The sequence below is a fragment of the Camponotus vicinus genome, unplaced genomic scaffold (assembly GCF_025532165.1).
Source record: "Camponotus vicinus isolate PSW18456_S1 unplaced genomic scaffold, iyCamVici1.0 SCAF_9, whole genome shotgun sequence".
In the NCBI taxonomy this organism is placed as follows: domain Eukaryota; kingdom Metazoa; phylum Arthropoda; class Insecta; order Hymenoptera; family Formicidae; genus Camponotus; species Camponotus vicinus.
This window is the reverse complement of record NW_028141981.1, coordinates 8,340,842-8,362,629: the sequence shown is the minus strand read 5'-3', so window position 1 is coordinate 8,362,629 and position 21,788 is coordinate 8,340,842. Positions and strand designations below refer to the sequence as shown.

At 29.0% G+C, this 21,788-nt stretch overlaps 1 protein-coding gene across 3 annotated transcripts in view; it reads right to left on the bottom strand.

Annotated features, from left to right (window-relative positions):
- The window catches only part of LOC145977348 (uncharacterized), a 169,303-nt gene that overhangs the window by 120,428 nt on the left and 27,087 nt on the right, over positions 1 to 21,788 (bottom strand). For 2 of the 3 annotated variants that reach the window (XM_083109258.1, XM_083109257.1), the window contains exon 3: positions 10,710 to 10,786. In XM_083109258.1, coding sequence (XP_082965384.1) covers positions 10,710 to 10,733 — 24 coding nt within the window. In that variant the 5' untranslated portion in view covers positions 10,734 to 10,786. Of the gene's footprint in view, positions 1 to 10,709; positions 10,787 to 17,985; positions 18,844 to 21,788 lie in introns of those variants that run through there. The other variant, XM_083109259.1, reaches the window with a different exon arrangement.

The following is a 21,788-nucleotide window of genomic DNA, read 5'->3' as shown; positions in this document are numbered from 1 at the left end:
CGAGTCGACTAATATATCACGCTGTCACGTAATAAACGTTTCCAAACCATCACATGCGAATCTTACATTTATCTTCCTCCTTCCAGTCGACTAATTCTCGATGAGTGGTTCGTTCATTCAAAGAGAATAAAGTTTAGATTTCCACAACGCAATAATATTTGCATTTTCATGACATAACGTCAAAATGTAGGAGAAAAAGTAACAGTAAAACAGAATAACAAATCACGCCCGGATATTCGTTTTTAATCCTTCTGCACGCGGTAAACTGTCAGAAAAACATGACTAGGATACAGCGAAGTTTAAATGTAATCTACATATGTTTTCCAATTCAATCCTTACAGTACAATATAAATCATTGTAACAATCGCATGATTGCTATGCAAGGCGACATAAATTTAAATCGTAAAATAAATAAAAGAACTCTTTATCTTTACATATATTTTTATACATATTCATTTTAGACACATGTATAATTATATGTGGTTTATCTGCAATCAACATTCATCTTACATAAATCTTAATATACATTTATATGTATATGTGCACACGCATTTATTTAAATATATAATCTGAGAGAGATTCTTTCTTTTGCATAAAAACATTAATGCATTATTAATTTTAACTATATAATATAATGTAAAATAATAAAATAATTAAATTAAATTTCTTTTTTTATATGTATGTGTGAAAACGACCATGTACGAAAGATACTTCTGGCATATCGTGAATTTTGTCAGTAAGAAATCTTATTCGAAATAAGTTGGTTAATTTAACACTTTGTAGACGTTGAATTTATCACTACAACGTAGCATTACAATTTAATATTTCAAAATATAATAACAGTTATAAAGTCTCAAATAACTTCTTTTTGTCGAAAAACTTCGAAATTAAAGAGTTTTTTTGTCTATAATATATAATATAACATATAAAATATATGTTTTTTGTCTAAAATATATAATTTTTTTATGTGACGAGATAAGTACGGGCAGACAATATTTTAAGAATAACATTTTAAACAAATCTTTGAAATTGAAACAAATCAAATAGAATTAATCTTCTTTAATAAAAATATACGGAAGAAATGTCATCCTTTACTGATGTCATCCTTTCTCGTAACTTTTCAAGTTCTATTAAAGATTTCAAGAATGCTGTTAAACTTTATTTGAAATTAAACGATAAAAAGTATGTTCTATTATTTATTTGTAACTCTGAAACTTAATCATAAGAAAAAACTTATTCATAAGAAACTTTTCATCCTATGGTTCGTAGTTCAAAAAAATTATTAGTCTATATTTTTAATACCAAAAATCAATCTTCAATCACACAATAAATAGTGATATGCATCAATTTTTCACCAATTCTCTGGATAAATTTATAAAAAAATTACAGACTCATTCTCTACAAAATTACACTCTTTCTCTACACAGATCCTAAAGTATTGATTTTATTTTATAAACTACGTTGATTAGTGCATATATATCGATTAGAAATTTTTAAAGAGCAAATTCGAGCTCGTGCGAATAAAAATTTGCACGTAAGCGACAAAGTTTTAATCCACGACGGAAATAATGGAATTTCAAGGGAAAAGTGCGCTTTTCTTTCTAATTTTCTCGCTGGATGCCAAATCGTTGCGCGATAATTCCAACTTCTAGAACCACGAGCAAAAGCTGCAAGCTTATCGAGTACGATTATCTTCGTAGCTCGCTGAGAAATCTCTTTTAGGTCTAAGAAGATTTTCAAATAATTACGAACAATACGTACGTGAAAAATGAGAAAAATTGATTTTCATGCATCTCATTCAAAAAGCGTAATTATGCATTTTAAAATTATTCATATATCATTATATAAATGATAGTAATTAATTATTCATTATATCGTTACATGTTAATTATTAATTAATTATGACGAAAATGAATATATAATAATAATTATTCGATTTAATATGCAATAAAAAAGCATATTGCGTTACTAATAACAGTAATAATCAAAATAACAAAATAGAAGTTGTGTATTCATATATTTTTTTTCTCAAAATAAATTCATCAATAAAAATAGAATTTTTCATACGCATAATGAAATAATTTTTAAGTTATATAAAGACTACAGGCACATTACATAAAATAATTGCATTTTTATTTTTATTTGTGCTTTTTATTCCTAATAACAATGAAATTACGGACATTTGAGAAAATGCGCGCTGTAAAGTTATATACTGGGTGTTCCAAAACTATTCGTTTAATAATCGGTAGCTTGATCCCTACCATAATTTCTTGGGCGCGGCTGCAGAGAGGCCAGATCTTAATCTAATAAATGTACCATGAAGGCGCTACCCCATTATTCCTCGTAATTATCTGCCGCGCAATAATATTCCTATTGTTGAAAAGAGACTTATCGCGGCAAATATATGATGCCACGCAATGCAGTATTACTTATGACTTAAATACGTATTACTTATGATTTAAATTGCAATCGATAGAACAATAGAAATATTAACATGGCAATTAAAATCATAATGATATAATTATTTATATATAATGAAAACAAAACAATATGATAATTAAATAAAGCAGATTCCGACAAATAGTTTTAAATGTGTAATTACATCGTATGCATTTGTAACTTAAATTGGATTATTTATAACTCAAATTTCAATCAAAAAAGGTAATAACAAAAATGGCAAACAATAATAAGAGAAATGTATATTTAAAAAAAATAATAAAATATTAATATAAATACAATTCGAAATAAATTTTAATGTAAATATTGCATGGTTTGGTTAAATTTTATATTTCGATTATATAGTCGATGGAACGTTTACTACCATCTTGTTCGATCGCTTTTGCAAATATTGCAAATTACACTTGCAAACAGTTGTACGCAGTTACTTAAAATTAGTTAAACATGCTAAATAAAATTAATTAAAGTTAATTACAAGCAGCAGCTTTACTCATCTAGTAAATAACAAGGGAAAATTTATTACGCATTACCCGTTTGTTGTTAACAAATTAGCGGCGCGTCATATTAACTCGAAAGTTTCACTGTTACAACGTGCGTACTTTGTTGTTTGTTCAAACGCCGTTACCGTCGATCGCGCCAAAAGTTGCAAACAAATCAAGTTCACAAAAGCTTTGTGACGCATAATTTCAACATAAATTCAATATATATACTATAATCTCATTGGTTAAGTTACATTCATCTCTATGAAATCAATTCTTTTCAGATAACACTTATTTCAGTTATCCTTATTAATCTTAAACAGCTAATTTACACATTCATGTTTTCACATAGTAAACTCTATAAATGAATTGTCTCAATGTTATTATGTCTTTTTAAATACATAAAAAGAATTAATAAAATGTTTATTATATATCATAATTCCTATAAATCACAAAGAGCTTAGGTCGGAAGGTGGTAGCTTAAGTAAGAAAGTTGTTATTTTTTTATTATTTTTTGTTACTTTGATCGAATATTGAATTGATTTTATTGAATACTGAATTAATCAATTAGTATGATTTTGGAAATTATTTAAGATAATGAGCTTCATCAAAGGACATAAAATATATAAACAATGCGAATTTCGTTTCCTTATTTCCTGCGAAAATCCTGATATAGCAAAGGAACACAAAGCAGCGGATTTTACGTGTCCGACAACATGGCCGTCGAGGGAAGAACATAAAGTTTACATCGCGACCGCCGCAGCCGATACAGAATTATTTACTCACGAAGAAAGTATTCGCGAATTTTACGAATCATAAGTGTCTGAGATTTTTTACCTCGATAAGGCATTATTAAATATTTATGGCAGGATGCGAGCGGAATATTCTAACAAATTCAGACATGTGCTTATAACCTTTATAAATAAATCGCGATAGATAATATCGTGTATGGAATGAAAAATACAGTCGAGTTTTGTAAATTTTTTCATCTTCTCTTTCAACAGAAAAATAATAATAATAATAATGAAATTATTATAATATATTATTATATGTAATAAAAAACAATAAAATTTTATTTAATTTAATTAGATTAGATTCATTTATATTTATTCTAAGATTTAAAATATATTTGTTTTGTATGCAGCATATCCGCAAATAATATCTATCATATTTTACAACAAAAAGTAATCTTATATTGTATTTGACACACACACAATGTGATAAAGGGTCAATTTCTCGTTTATTTGTACCGATTGGATTCTCGAATCAAGACTTCAATCGATCCCTCGGCTAGCTCACTCGCATCCCAAGGGGAATTCTGCTCAACTAACGGCAACGGGTGAGACATACCCGAAGGAAGTAAGGTTTAAACAAGATTCACCTGAATTACGCGTTGGATTTTTCTTTTCTCCCTTTCTTCCACATCGCGTCATTTTATCTCATTAAAAATTTGCATTTTTTGTATCCCTGTTATCTTTTCAGCTCTATTCGTCCCTCCTTCCCTTTATAGCAGTACTTATACTTTTAGAATTTTTTTAACGTAACGACGTATTCGAACAGCTTGGAAAAAGCATAGTTTTAATATTTTAATATTTATATATAATGTAATTTTTTATATAATATAATTTAATATTTTAATGATATAAAATATAATAGTATAAGTCAAAGTAAATTAAATTAAATGTTAATTCTTAATCAAACGTATATCATTTAATAGTCTAATACAGAGAAAATCTAACATAATCAATACAAACAAACACTAAAAAAGCATAATTGTAATATTTAATAATAAATACGTGGCAAATATACAAAGTAAAATAAAGCTTATAACTTGTATTATATTAGAATATTCATAGTACTCATATTTTCTTACTAATATATTAAAAACAGAATTTTTTGACTGTTTCAATGTCATGGTATCAAAAGTTTCCAAACTATAAATCTATTGTTTTAGCGAATAAAGAGCTTTAAGAGAGAGGGAAAGAGAGAGAGAGAGAGAATATAAATAAAGAAAAAAATCTTACTTTTCACCTACTTTTAGAGAAAATTTTACTTTAATAAAATTTTTATTTGGAAGATAATTGCCAAGGTATAAAGTTGCAAATTAAAAAGTTCTCGTTTTAGTCCGCGCAGAGCGGAGGGTATATATTTTAACAAAAAAGGATACGTTTATGTGTCATACATATATGATACATAAATGAAGAACTGTATACACCATTGCGGCTGTTGGCAGCGTCAGGATTAATTACCGCATATTCAATTCTTCGTTACGTGAAGTACTTATGAGATTAGCAAATCGTTTCTGAAGGGGATGAGTCATGACGCGACGCTGAAAGTTGCAGGGCGCGACTCATACGCTTTTCATTAAAACGAAGATGAAGAAGGGCAGCGCGTTCCATCATTGCACGTTATATGAGCTGCGTCTCACGGGAGATGAATATAAATACGAACATTAATAAAACCATAACTCGCCAGCAATATCAGCTATAGTAGCTAAATATTTAAGATATAAAACTGTTATAATTTTTACTAAAATCATACCATTAAACTCTACACAATTATGTAGATATGTACAAACGTATGTGCAAATTTAATATATATAAAAAAACCGTACGTAAAATATACATAATTAAATATAATGGAGATGTGGATAGCATTAAAATAATTAAATCATAAGTTTTTTTTACAAATTTAAATATATTTAAAATTGCAACTTTAAACTGTCAAATGCAATAATGAATGAGAGAGAGAGAGAGAGAGGGAGAGAAAGAGAGAGATACAGAAGACACTATAAAATGCTGACACATTAAATATCCGCGCGCAGACAATCATTAAAAGGAACAGTAATAAACTACCGGAAACTGACGAGATGATCAATCAATTCCGAGGAAGTTAGGTCGAAGGCAAACGCGAAGAAACTTCTGTTAACATCTATCGGCTTTATGATCGCGACTGACAATGAGGCCATAACTCTGATTTAGTAAGTTAATCCCTTTAGCGGAAACACGAATAGGGTCGAGCCCCCTCCCCCTTTGTCCCCACCCCTTTTAATTAAGAGCGCAATCATTCCGTCGTAATCCAATACCGAACTCGCCCTGTCCATCGCAATTTCTCCCCGACTCACCAGTCCTAAAGTTAAATTTCCCGTGAAATAAAAACACCGCCGCATAGTGTCGTTCACCTACCCCTTGTCCACCACCCCCAATTCGCCTTTCATTGGAAATCGCTTTTTAATCGCGTTCTCGCAAAGCGCCAAACTTTCGCGCGCTTTTAAGTAGTAGAGCCGTTCGATTTATCCGCCACTTCAAAAAATACTTTTATTTAGTTTGCAATCCGAGCGTTATTTACTGTAACGCGACTTCAAACGGCTGTATATCCGTTCTTGTCGCGGACAGGGAAAACTGTTGTTTAGAGAAAGTTGTTGAGTACTTTATACTCTGTGAAAATACATCCGGCTAAAATACCAAAGAACTTGTAGTTTCAGAGATTTGTAAACCTTCATGGAATTCATTTGACATAAAATATAAGAAAAGATCACAGTTTTTAATTCTTTTTATCATTAAAAAAAGATATTACTAAAAATTATTTAACATTTACATTCTGTATAAAAAAAAAGTTATTAAAATTTTACAAAACTTAAAATTCTCTTTAGAATTTATCATACATTATTAAAAAATAGCATAAATTGATATAAAAATTGAGATATACATATATGATTCTTAAAGTATATCGCGAAAAAATTTTATTCCAAAATAAAGAAGATTAATTGTTTTCATATTCATGCTGAAAATGTTTAATAATATAAGACTTTTATAGTGCATTGATTTATTTACTTATTAATTTTCGACTAAATAAATAATATCTTTTCTAACTTTACACATAAATGTCTATAAAATATTTAAAATGTGTGATAAATAATTATTAGCAAAATTATTTTATAATAAATAGATTTGTCTAAAATAAAAGTAATTTATAGTTTTTATGAAAATAAGTTATTTTATTCATTACTACGTGTGAATTTAACTTTTGCCTATTTTATATTTAATTATAATTAAAATAATCCGTAGATTTAAACACATACACAATATTAAAGTGAGAGAAAGCGAGAATGGCAATAATGTAATATAAATATCTATATAATATTATACCATGTAAGTGCTTAAGACTTTCAAAGAAAATAAAAGGAGTATTACGATAGAGTTTCAAAAAAACGGTTTCCCAAATCCTTCGAGACGCTATTTTCCGCAGTGGAAATGGAACGATGCATTATACCTTTCGGAACGGATAAAAATGTGGGGGATCAAGCGTCCGAATTGCGCGTCAGCTGATTGAAAGGCATCCGGTGACGTTGCCGAAAGGCACCACACCACGTGACACCTTCGCCGAAATATGAGGACATAAATTCCTGGTACGCTGACCTCAAATGGCTACCATTAAGCACCTCAAGATTCCCATTTCAACTTTAAAGTATCGAGATCATGATCAAATGATCTTTAATGTTTCCCATACAAAAGAGAAATGTCAAGATCGGTGATTCGAATGCTTCAATACGTACTCTCGACAATTTTTATAAAAAATCTTTTAAGAGTATTAATTATCAAAGGCCGAAATCGTATTTTTAAAAATAAGAAAACAAGCATATTTCAAAATTGAGAACTAAAAGATAGTAGAATTAAAAATATGTAAGAATTATAAAAAATTTGAAAAATCAATTAAGATTAAGAATTCAGAAGTTTGGAAACACAAGTTAGTGTGTTTGATCCTTACGACCAAAGATTACTTTCAAAACATAAAAAAATCACACAAAAATATGTCAATAAACTCATATTTGCAGCTCTCTACATTAAAAATTTAAGAAGTTTGTGTCACTTTTAATTTGGATAGTTACATGATTATTCGTTTCATAAATAATAAATAAACTTTTAAAACTCATCGGTTTTAAAACATCTAAATTCAAAAATTGGAGTTATAAACATTAAATCCATTTAAGATAATCTTTTCCAGAGAGATTGCAGAACATTATCTATATATAGTTTTATACACCATATTACAGCGAGAAAACTCCACTTGAGTGAAATGATTAATTCAACAGAGACGAAACCTTTTTTATTCGTTATTGTGTTTACGATACGACATATAACATTACGAACAAAATATTGTCTCGAATTCTTTTTCCGATTTATAAATCGTTTGAATCGACAAGTAACAGTTGAACTCACGAAGGCTTGTCGCAATTAAACTAAGTATCGACCAACGATGATCGCCGCAGCACAGGCACGCACTTTGGCGACGTGACCGGCGTCCGAACCATTCCGAAAGAATCGCAAGTCCATCCACGTAACATAAAATATAGTAAATCGGGCAGAGAGTAATGCCCGGCTCGTAAATAACATGACATATGTTCGTTGGAGGCACGGCTGGCATGTACGCGTAAATCTCCCGTTCTCACCGATCGATAAAATGCCGCTCGCTGTTCGTCGGAGCGCGGTCGCCACGCTTACGATCGATCGATCATTTGCTCCTAATAAATTGCGCGAGTGTTAACGAGTACATTAGCGAGTAAACTTCTCTTCTCGCCATTGTCAAATTAGGCGCTCCACGAATTTATACAACATATTTTTATTATGTACATTTAACGTAGTCATGCAATTTGAAATTCACTGTTAAGGATTTTTGATTCAATATTATAAAATATTAACTTTTATTGAGTCGATAATATATAACATGAATAAAAAATAATTAACAAGATGAACAATAAGGGAAAACAGAATATAAAATAATTTTATTTTTTACTTAAAATATATGATTAAGTAACGATGTGTAAAATAAAGATCAATGTAAAGTTATAAATATGTGAAATCCAAAAACATTGTATAATCTAGAGATATCTCTGCATTTTTTTCTTAAAAACCTTTTTATTTACTTTTAAAACTTGAATTCCATGAAATTACTGCGAAATCGGCGATAAAATATCTGATTTTTTTCATGAACCCTTCGTTATTTCGATTTAGGAAACTTCGACCGATTTTGCAATTATCGAAGAAATGAAGAGACAATTGCATTTGGTTGCGACAAATCGCAATACATAGATAGACAGAGAAAGATGAGAAAAGGGAAAACAACGGAAGCGCGCAATATCAAGTCCAACGTATGGTAATCCAGAATAGCTGAAATCGTTTATTCACCAAGAGATTGACGAGCGTCGAAATATTGTCAAAAAGTCGAAAATAGTTCATACAGAATATTCCAGAATTTTTATCAAAAATAAACATATATATATAGCGCTATTTTTTACAAAGTTTAAAATAAACTTCTTCTTTTAACGTAAAAAAAGCAGTTAAAAATGATTTTTCAATTTTTTTAACTTCTAACATTTAATATATCTTAGCAATTAAACTTCAAATAAAAATTCTAAAGTAAATTAAATCTTATCCCAAATAGGAAAAGAGAGTCAAAAAAAGAAAAAAAAATAATATTTCATTATTAATTTTAGCGTCTAAAGTTAATGTTAAATTGTCCATTTTAGCGTCTAAAACATTATATTAAATCGCAAAAAAGGAAATTTTTTTCAATGAAATTTATATAACCAAAAAATTATTCAGGTTTATTAATATTTTTGTTAACAAAAACTAACATTAAATTTGACAAAAAATATATCGACTTTTTGTCATACATAATTCGAATACCCTATATGTATCATTATTTATGTTCAAACACTCTTTTAATATATTTCTCTCTCTCTTGCTCTCTCTGTAACTTCAATAATTTCATGATAAACAAATTCTGAAAACTACATGATGATTAAGCACAAATTTGCATTTAATAAATTACTGAGTAATTTTATTGCAATCTCTCTCGTTATAAAAGTATTTATAATTGCATCATCAATTATTTACAATTGTATTGCTCAATTATAAATTTTAATCCGTTATCACTTTTTGCCGAGACTTTATTACTGTTTGATGGATGATTGACTTCACAATTTTAGTGAAATCACAAATTTTGAAATAATCTACAAAGTACTGTATTTCTATAAGTTTTCCGCAAGAAAATGTACTGAAACTTTATCATCGTTAAAAGCATATAATTAAAATTGACGAACAGCAATCTCAAGTTAACAAGGTATTAAGACAAGGCCAGGTTCCTTTTTTTCTCGTTCACGCAATCTTGCATTTTGTGTTAATAACGCTTGCTTTTCGATTGATATTTGATCACGCAAAAGAAAAGTCACGAAGGAAATAAAAGAAAAAAATCTTTTCATGTGAACTGAGTTAAATAAATGAATTTCCACATTACAACGCAATATTAATCAGATTGAAAAAGTTCCATCTGTTTAAGCTACATTAATAAATCATTGAGAAAGTAAATTATCAATTATAAATTTATATATATATATATATATATATATATATATATATATATATATATATATTAGCATAGTTTTCTTACAACTTCTTTACTGTTATTTTCTATTGTTATAGTAATATTCAAGCGATATAATAGAACCATATCAAATAAGATTTAAATTTAAACTGAAATTTATATCGAATACTTTACATGTACAAGCGTGCAAATTAGAGCGTGTTCTATTTCGTGCAATTAATTGCCGTTATATTACCGCGATACGTGCAATATCTGTAATAGATTATGCTATCGTACCATGATTAATTGCGAGTTATAGTTGTATGTACTGTTATCAACAAAAAGTAAATAGAAATATATATATATATATATATATATATATATATTTATATATATGATAAATTAACTTACCTGCGAATCGCCGACTTCGGACATGCACGATCCACGCACTCCGTCTCAAGATCGATCCTTAGCCGTAAATCTCGATTCTGTAAACAAAACAACAAACACTTTTAATTAAATACATAATTTTATTTAGTAAAATGATAAAAAAAGTATGCAAAAGTATTGTAATTTTTGCATTTTTCTATTTCTCAGATGCAAAATAATTTGACATTTACTGTATTGTAATATTTATTTATTTAACCTTTCGTACTATTAAACAATTTTGATGCAATTTTTCATATTCTATCATTTCTGATCGAATGGGATTAAAATACGAGGCAATATGTGCCCGTAAAAGTTACCTTTCAATTTATTATTACGTCATTTAATCTCTGCCAAATTCTTAACGTTAACAACTGTAAAACGTTTCGTCTCGAAGTACTCGCTTCGACATAAATCCTCTCTGTTAATTGCGCTGTACGTTCGCGCGAGTAATTTCAACTCGCCTGCACGCCCCGGAAAGCGGCCTGACGAAATAATATTCCGACTAAATGGCGGCTCGTGAATCCTGTCCGAATGCGCGATAAAACCAATACCGGCAACGTGTTTACAGTTTTACGAGATGTCAGCAGAAGTTCAACGAAAGCGAGCTACATTTACGCAACATCATGAACTTATATGACATCCTTAACCCTTGACCCCACTTTGCTGTCTAACAATTATTTAAAAAAGAACTCGCAATTTTGATGTTAATCGTTTTCAAAAAAATTAGTTAAAAATTTCAAATATACTAAAAACACTTTTCATAATCGTTTTCTTCTCTGTAATTGTATATAATCTATAATTGTAATTGATATATATATATATATATATATATATATATATATATGTAATGTTAGTTGTATTCTTTATTATAATTTATATTATAAATTCTAATTGTTATAAAAAAATTTGTATGACATTAAAATGCTATAATAAATACTATACACTGTTATAATGAATAAATTTTTAAGACACATTATATAGAATTTATATAATTAATTATGATAAATAAATATATAAAGTGTGTCTTACTCTTTAATAAACTTTATCTAATCTTACGAGAAAAACCGTTAATTATTCAATGACGTAGTTGCTCAAAATCTAACCAATCTATGGAGGAATAAACGAGAAAGAGCTTGTTTTTAACAACTATAAATTTAGGATGTAATTAATTAATACTCTCCGCATACACTGCCATACTTTTCAACTTTTTCCCTTTAAATATACTATATATGTAAAATATAAAACATGTGCTACTATCGAAATATAATTATCAACATTACGATTGAACTAATTAAGCTGCTAATTAGCTTAGTTAAACAGGCGATTAGTAGCAGCTGTTACATGACATCGGCACGTCTTGGCCAGTATTTGATGTCGCGGATTACGATCCCCTCCCTCTCTCTTCGTCAGCCCTCCTTGACATTGCGTGTCTCCCTGGAGACTTCCTAAGTGTCTGATTAACTTGGTATGAAATTATGTTCCATCTTTACACTCCCCCTTCACACCTAGACTTATGCCTCTATCTATATCTAAAAACCCAATGATCCAAAAACCAAATATTTAAAAACTTAGAGATTAAAAACGCAATGATTTACAACTGTAATAATTTAAAGAAAAAATAAAGAAAATGAAAAATGTAATTTAAGAATATATTTTGAAAATTTAATTATCTTTAAAATATAAGACTTAAAAAGTTTGATATTTAAAAAATTTTCCTTTTCTGCAAAACAAAATATAACTTCTCGAATTCTCTTTCAGTTCATATCTAAGAACCACAAAGTTTAATGATTCAGCTAATTTGAAGACATGCTGAATAGTGCAAAGTACAAACTTAACAAACTGAAAATTCTAAGAGTTCCAAAACTCCAAAACTCGAGTATTCAAGACAAAAACATTCAAGAATACATTGATTAGATCATTTATTTTCTCAAGGACTTCGTCATTTTATAAAGCCGTTCTTGATTCAACGTCAAATTCTTCAAGTCCTTCATCTCTCTTAACAGTTCACACTTTGACTCATCCCCTCAACCATGTCGACTGCAAGGCGCTACAGCTGCAGTTCTCGCGTGCATCCGCAAGGAGAGAGAGGTGGAGAAAAGGAGGGTTACAGAGAGAATAGGTATGGTGCGGGATGATTGTGGGGGCAAATGTAGGAGGAGGTGGATCGTACATACGTAGCCGGTGTATGCGGTAATGGCGGTGCATACGGTGTACCAGTCAAACGCATACCGTATTGATTTTAATATCTGTGTAGGAAGCGCAGAGATGTGAAGGAGAAATAGAGGAAAAAGAAAGAACACAGAAAACGAGAAATAAAGATAGAGGAAGCTTTCATACGCCATTGAGGCACCTGTAGCTGATGCACTCTTTACGCATTAGTATTTTGTGTATGCCCATTAAAATACATCGACAGGTTTATTTGAATCGACTTGAATCAGTTAAACCTTTGTGCATATAGTATCGAGATATGTAGTTTTCATATTCTAATATTCTGTAATAATATGTTTAAAATTTAGTGTAAATAAAGTGAATGAGCGTAAAGTCATCTACAAATTCTCGAGCTTCAAAAAAATAAGTGTAATTTTATTATTAAAAAACAGTTGTACAAGAGAAAAATTAAATTTGCACATTTGATAAAAATTTTGCTAATTCATGAAACTAATTTCAAACATGGAAATGTGGGCGGCAGGGGAAGCTAGGTTTGTAAATGACGAACGCACTAGTGGTAAGTGACAGTGACTAATTAATTAGTATCGAATATTCAATCCAACAAGAGCGATTAAATGCAACACCCAAAAGTACTAATCATCTAGAAATTAGTCAGAGCACAAATATGATAACAGATACATTAAATTATTTCTATAAAACAGGAACTTCAATCTATAAATAAAATTAAATCCAGATATAATATAACTCGAAATAAAAGAAGAGAAAAAAATAACTTTCGATATATTACCGTTATTTATACCAGTAACAAAAGTAGTTAGAAAGGATCCAAGCATAAAAGGTTTAAAATGAGTTCACTTCTATTTTATCAGTGAATTGATCAAAACTTAATTGTGGATTCAGAGATACATTATTTATCGAATAGACCAAATTATTCCTACTAAAACCACTCATTTAAAATAGTAATTTAAATCGGTTTGTTATAATAAAATTATTTATTTAAAATCCAACGTAATATTCATGGTCTAAGTATGTACTAAAACATTTACTAATAATAAAGTTAATAATTATCATAAGTCGTTAAAAATAAGACTTCTATTTAATATTAAAAAATTATAAAAATTAAAACTATCAAACTATCATTTACACTCATCTTAAATAATAATTTACATAACCTTATACAATTAGATTTGAAATCACAACAAAAATAATTGTTAAACCAAACTATTTTCCAATAATAATAATATCAACATTTATCCAAAAATTACATTCAAGAAAAAAAATTATTTATTTAATAATTATCGAAAAATTATAAAGATTTAATAAGTATCAATTATATGATTCAAAAAGAATAATAATTTTCTTAACTTGGAAAAGTTAATTCTCTAAATATTAGTAAAATATAAATACAAATTGATACGTATAGGTATATTCTTTTTAGAAAGATTTTATATTTAAAATATATCTAAAAACTTAATTTATATGCACTAATTATATATACTTAAATATATGCACATACACAGTACTGAATACAGAATTATCATATAGAAATATATCTTTGCTCTCGAAAAGATGACATCATATAAAAAGACTTTATTTTATTTTAGAACATCATTTCATGCTTAAAAAATTGATAAATAAAATTAAAAGTTTCTCACACAGTGAACAATTTAAAAATAATAAAATTATAATTTAAATAGTATTTTATAATAGTAAATTTAAATAGTAAAATTATAATTTACGAATTTTTTTTTCAAGATTAAATAGTTCTGAAAGTTTCTTTTCACGAAGCAAAATGATGAGGTTTTCCTTGTAGTGAATATAAGTAAATTATTCGAACAATTTGAGATTACGCAATCAACAATTACATCATTGAAATTAATTAAGCTCTGTTATTGAGGGCAAGATTTGCATCCATTATATGACTTTGCTACATTTAGCAATTGACAGCGCACTACTATATAACGCATTATTCTGCTCTGCAGGATATTGCGCTTTAGGCGAATCTATAAATTATTTCCATTGCTACTCATTGCTCGTATGATATATTGAGATTTCATTATACAATAGAAATAAAAAATAATAAAATAAATATAGAATGTTATATATAGTATATATTGAATGATTTTTATATTACATATTTTTAATTAATTTTTCTTCAATGAAAATATTATAAAACCTATAATTTCTTAATGAGAATCGCGAAAAATTTCTTGAACAAACTAAATCTCAAAATTAAAATTATATGTTAAAATCAAATTCTTGAATTAATTTTAATCAGATATTAAATTTAAAAAAAATTTAGTTTCAAACTTACCAAGATATAAACAATATCAAAAATAAAAAATATAATGAAGGAAACAATACATTATCATTTATTATTATTTATATACTTTTTAAATATTTAAAATAAAATCTTCAATAATAAAATAAAGAAAAATTTATCAAAAAGATTAATTGAGATAAATCGAAATTAATTGAAAAATCCGAGTTTTGAAACATCTTATATTAAATAAATTGCAATTAATAAATATTAATAAATTTATAAAAGAAATATTGATATGCGACATGCACGCGTGTATGTGCATGTGTACGTGCATGTACGCGGGTGCGATGGATATTATTGTATTTTGAATATACAATTTATATTTTATATAGTAGAGATTTTATACAAAATAGAGATATGTTTATAAAAAGAGCAAATAAATAATAAATATGTAATATATAAAATATATAAAATTCATTTTTAACAATTTTTATTCAATTTAATTTATTTTAAAAAATATTGTACATTTTATATATCCATAAGGATCACTCTCTTCCTGTTTTCATACTAATTGTAAATATAGCCAACATTGCCCAAAACATCCCATATCGGACTTTCTATACGATGCTTCCTTCCCTCCATCCCCTGAGAATTCGTCGACGAGACACAGACTGCTAACGGTAGAACAAGGAATAGCAGAAACGGAGAGAAGGATAGTGGATACGGAACTCCCTTCTTTGTCGGCCAGAGAGTCGAATGGCGGATAGACGGACGGGTTAAATTTGCATGGACGCTTGTCTGCGTTTCCAATTTCACGCATGCACACATTCAGCAGTGCCAGAAATGGTTTGGGCAGTCGAAGGGGAAAGGGGAGAGACTGATAATAAACGGCGCCGATTTTGGCATAAATCAAGGCCGCGAATCCCGGTGCGCATCTTCGCGAACGAGTGAAAAAAAGAGAGAGAAGGTGAAAAGAGTCGATTCATCGACAACGGTCAAATTAATCCGGCAAGGTTAAACAAGCGGAAACCACCCCCGCAAACCGTTTTCCCTTGTGGCGGAGAATTCCCGCAACCGCTCGGGATTCCTGTTCCATTTGCATGTGTTATTATTACTATTGTTTAATATATACATGACATGCCAGAATTATTTGATTCAATGCAAATTTTATTTTTAACAAAAATTTCAAAATGCGAATAACTTTCTTGACGAAAATTCTAGATCTGATCTAATTTTCATTAATTCAATTTTTTCGATGTTAAATCGAAGAGATAGAATGGAAAAAATTTTTAGGTATTTATATTAATTATTTTAATATTTAAATTAATAATTTTATTAAATTAAATATTTTTAATAATACTTCTAATATTTCAAAATTATTAAAATAGAGTTTTATGTTACAATTGTATAATTTATTATTTAGTTTTTAAAAGTTTGTAAAAAATCTTAGGCTTATCACTATTAATATTGATTATTTGATATTGTGAAAATAAACAGTATTATTATATTAAATTGTATCATTATATTATTATATTAAGTATTAAATTGAAATTCTCTATATATAACATATAGAAAAAATCAAATTAATTAATAAAATTTATAATTTAGATACAATTCATATATAATATATAATAAAATTTTTATATATTGTTATTTTAATAATTTTTATATTAATTAAAAAAATTAAATTATACTCTATTATAATTTATGCTATATACATTTAAATGGATTTATATTTTTAAATTTATTATACTTGTAAAATATTTTATGTATTAATATAAATTTTTTTATTACACGTTTCATTCCTATTATTTAATTTTATTAGGATTGTAAATTTTTTTTTATGCTTAATATTTTTATCTACAATGTGATAATAATACAAAATAAATGTAACTAATAGTATATTTAAATTAATAATATATTTTCTATTTATAACATGTGTTTTTTATATTATTTTAATAATAGTTTTTATAAATTTAATATTTTAATATTTATTTATCGATCAAAAATAATTCCTATATTTATAATAATTATTTATCGAAAATAAATTAAGAACGTTTAAGTAGCATATTATATTTATTAATATCTATATTTATTTTATTTCATTTTACATATAAATATTTATGTTTATATTTTTAAATTATTTAAATTAAATAGAGGAGTTATTTAAAATGTAAATTTAATTAATTATTTTAAAAATGTTTTTCATTAAACTAATATCATAAATATCATAAATGTCATAACTTCAGGACATTCTCAAAATCAGTTTTCACAAAATGATTGAATTCGCAAAAATGTTGAAGAATTAAAATATTTAAACTTTTACAACAATTTTTTGAATCCGACTTTTATGTCATGCTAAATGTATGTATTTATTTCAAATATATCATCGAGTTGGTCCTTGAAATTCCACATATTGCTAAAAGATATAAACGCCAGCCATGTTAAATTCAGCATTGATAACGATTTGCAATTGTCCGCAGTATAACTAGGACACGCACGTGATTTTTTGACATATTGATTGCTATAATCGGCTTAGTCGTTTGATTGCTATGGGAAAACGCGCGGTGGAATGCGCATGCATGCATTCATGTAGGTATATGTGCGCTTACAATCTTTCAGATTTTTGCGCGAAAAATGCATAGATAGGAAAGATCTTTTGAAACATCAAACGTTGTACGATTTAAAAATATCGACAAATCTCACGTTATATTTTTCGCAAATGCAAAAATCGCTATCTCATAAGAAAATTATATATAAAATAATAATTTTTTTTCTTTTTTTGATAATCGTTATTAAAAATCTTGATTATTATAATATGCTGACCTTAATTAATACAATGCAAAAACCTCTTGATGATCGATGCTGTAATACTCGACAATTAGAATAATACCGGAGCACCTCCTTGGAATAGAATAGTAGATTAAGTAGATCAACACTTGCGACGCAGTGAATTTATTCGCGTAAATTAAAATTAATAAGAACTGTATCAAACGATTATATCCGACACTCCCGATATTTCTACGCACTCGATTTTCGACAAATTAAAAATCGTGAGAAGAACGTGAAAGTATAATATAATAAATCACATACACGTTGTCAATACGGCACTCCCGATAAATTAATACACACAATCCATATAAGATTCACTCTTATAACGCGTAAAAAACACGGAAACACGAAAATATCTCGATTACGTGCTAACAATACGACGACACGACGACAACTGAGGTACAAGTCGTGAGTGTTTATAAACTTGCGATCGTGAAGGTTATAAACGCGACGCGCGCCAAATACTTTGTTACATTTTTTCCTTGCGTTATAAAATACGTAGCAACTTTGTATGCAATAACGCGCAATACATGTAATAAGGTATCAAGTAGCAGTTTGAGCTTTTCGAATATTAGTAACTCGATATCACGATATTAATTTCTGCACATATTGTTGCCGAGTAAAATACGCGAGGCGCGGGGGGAGAACGCGATAATAATGATGAAATTACTTGTTAGATGTCTCGGTATTCACAGAATTCGATGTAATACTTCCGATGCTTTCAGTTAGATATTACACCTCGACGCTATTTAATCGACTTTGTACGATTTACCGCGCATAATCCGGTAATCTTGATATTACGCACAATACGATTCACTTTCACGACGCAAGAAATGTCTTTACTCGGCGACGACGCGACGACTAATGACAATAACGGCAACTTCACGGTTTGAATTTGCAAATGGCATTCGACAAAGCAACGCTACGAATTTTCGATTAATAATGCATCCTCTATATGCATTGAAATCACGTTAATTAACCCGATACGGCGTTTGTTTGACGCTCGATTCAGCGCTCTATTAATTAATTCGCGGCTACGAGCCCACCTTAATCGGCAAAAATCGCGCCAATTGCAGGGCGATTAGCTCATTGTCAGATACAAAGATGGCGCTGCACTTATTGAATATCGATTCGCCTTCGCTTTCGTATTTTTTCCCTAACAATGCGCGGCACATTCGAAATTCCTTCAAATCGCAAAAAGAAATATTTTTGTTTGTCACATGGCATGCGAAATGTTAATTATATTAACATTTATATTTGTGTTTCTTTTATATGCCGTAGAATGCACTCCTAACTTGACGTTACAAATGTTTCGAAGCGCTTAATTGACCAATCAAGAGAGAACAAACAATTTCCTTGCGTTTGCTTGATTAATCAAGCAAACGCTTCGAAATATTTGTGCATGCCAAGTGGGGTACTATTGTTCCTATGACATATATATCGCCATTTCGTGATTTCGTGCGCCACTCTGTGATTTGCAATTAATAATTTATATTTTCTAAAACAACGAATTTTTTAAAAATTGTAGGAATACTACTTTGATTCGTCGGAAAAGTAGATAAAAAGTGTTAAGGGAATATATGTAATATTATGTATTCATTTAAATATACATGTTAATATTTTCATCATTTAAGAGATAAATTTGATATGTAATAATTAATAAAATTGATTAATGTGCAACACGTAACATATAACACGTGACAACGTGACGTAATAATTATAGCAAAGTTTACTTACCGTAAAATCAAATATTCCAACAATCGATGAGCAATCTGATATCAGTTCAATTAAATAGCGACACTAATTAATATTTTACATGATACTTTATCCGATGTTACACGATATATTACGATGTTACATTACATGTATACGATTCTCTTTCATCAATCAAATTTTTCGAGAAACATAAAGATGTCTTTTCATGACAAATTAATAACTTTTTGCGATTTCCGTCTGCAATTAGATCATAACTGATTATTTTGTAGGTGAGAGGCACGTCTAGAGTATAAATAATTTATGGCGTAAGAATTTTAACCGCGCGTGTCTATTGAAAATTCGTATTAATCATCTTACGGTTCACGCAATTTTTACAAATCAAAAGTGGTTTGCATCTACGGAATTGAATCTACGGCATGAAAAAAGCGAGTATCGAATGATCTTTATATCGGATTAATTAATGCAACTCCAACTCCACGGGATCTTCCAGCAAGATTCAAAATACCGGATCAAATACTCATGTAACTTCAAACCACGGGAAGTTGCCGCTTGTCATTAATTGTCGCGTCGTCGTCGAGTGAGGGTGTTTTGGCGCGTTTCGTGGAATTTCGTCGTAGAAAAATAAACTCTGCGTACGTATTAATATCGAAAATACCGACTTAAATCGACTTAAACGTCGTGTTGTTATCGTAAAACGTTAAATTAATGCAATCGAGAATCGGGAGTGTTTGATTTCCGTGATAAATGTCGAAACCGGCGACAAGTACGTACATGCATACATTTCATCATCGTGATTTTACGCGGCAAATATCGGTAATACGCATGAATTAACGTCGAAAATATCGAATTACATATCATACGCGTATAATTACGCGTATGCGGTTGGTGTAAAATCGTGATTATACGAAGTATTTTATAACCTATAATATAACGCGCGAACACAGTTGTCACGTCCTTAACCTTGATATTGATGTTTACGCGGCTCGTCGCGCGAGCACACGATAAGTTTTTTATTGTTAATTGTCGTCGTGTACTTTTAACGTACATACTTGATACGACGTACATATCTCCGCATTTTTGTAATTTTTAATATCGGATTAATATATCGGGAGTGTCAAAAATAAATACACGTGAATACGAATATTTCAGGAGTGTTGAATGCGATTGAAATACGTGATTGTGTAATTAATCGCGGCACTCTTTTTTTACTCAAGCGTATAAATTCGTACATCGAAACGTATCGCGAGTGTTAATCTGGTACTTCCAAGGATTACCGTTTTTCCAAATCATCGAATAAATCATCGGGAGGTCTTCGCGTCGTATTAAGGTTAGTATTATATCAAGATAATTGGTTATGTACAAAATGTGCGAATATTCGTGCAATTTCACGCGAGATTTAACATTGATATGTCGTGATGTGTTTTTTTAATATGCAAAATCTAATATATTATTAAAAAAGTATAATATAAATCATAATTTTCAGTGATAATGTTTTGATGCTTGTAATATGCAAAATCTAATATATTATTAAAAAAAATATATAGATCATAATTCAGTGGTAATGTTTTGATGCTTAAATATTTATGTGAAATTTCATTTACAATGTTTGTCTCTTTAAAAATAACTGCAGTAAAAAACATCGATTATCTATATTGTTGTACATGCAAAATTAATTCAACCATTCATCTGTTTAAAGCGGAACTATGTACGTAATTTCATTCTTTTACGCTCTAAGAATCTTTACATTTATTTTTATTATTTAAATTGATATCCGTTTTATTTATTTTTATTAAAGTTAGCTTTATTTCATTCCCTCTTTTTTCAGTTTTATTATTATTATTATTTCGCTAACGCGTACATATTCTTTAACGAAATCTCTCAAACAGAAATGCCGACGCGCGTCTTCCTTCGACGTTGCTTTCACGAGCGTTTCTCTGATAAGAGAAACGCTAGGCGACACAATAAGACGGAAATCTGCTGGAAGGAAGACGCTATGGATGGAAGGCAAGAGGAGAGTTTATCTCAGAAATAAAAGTACGAATAAATAAAACGGAGAACGAATGCACGAATGTTCGTACATT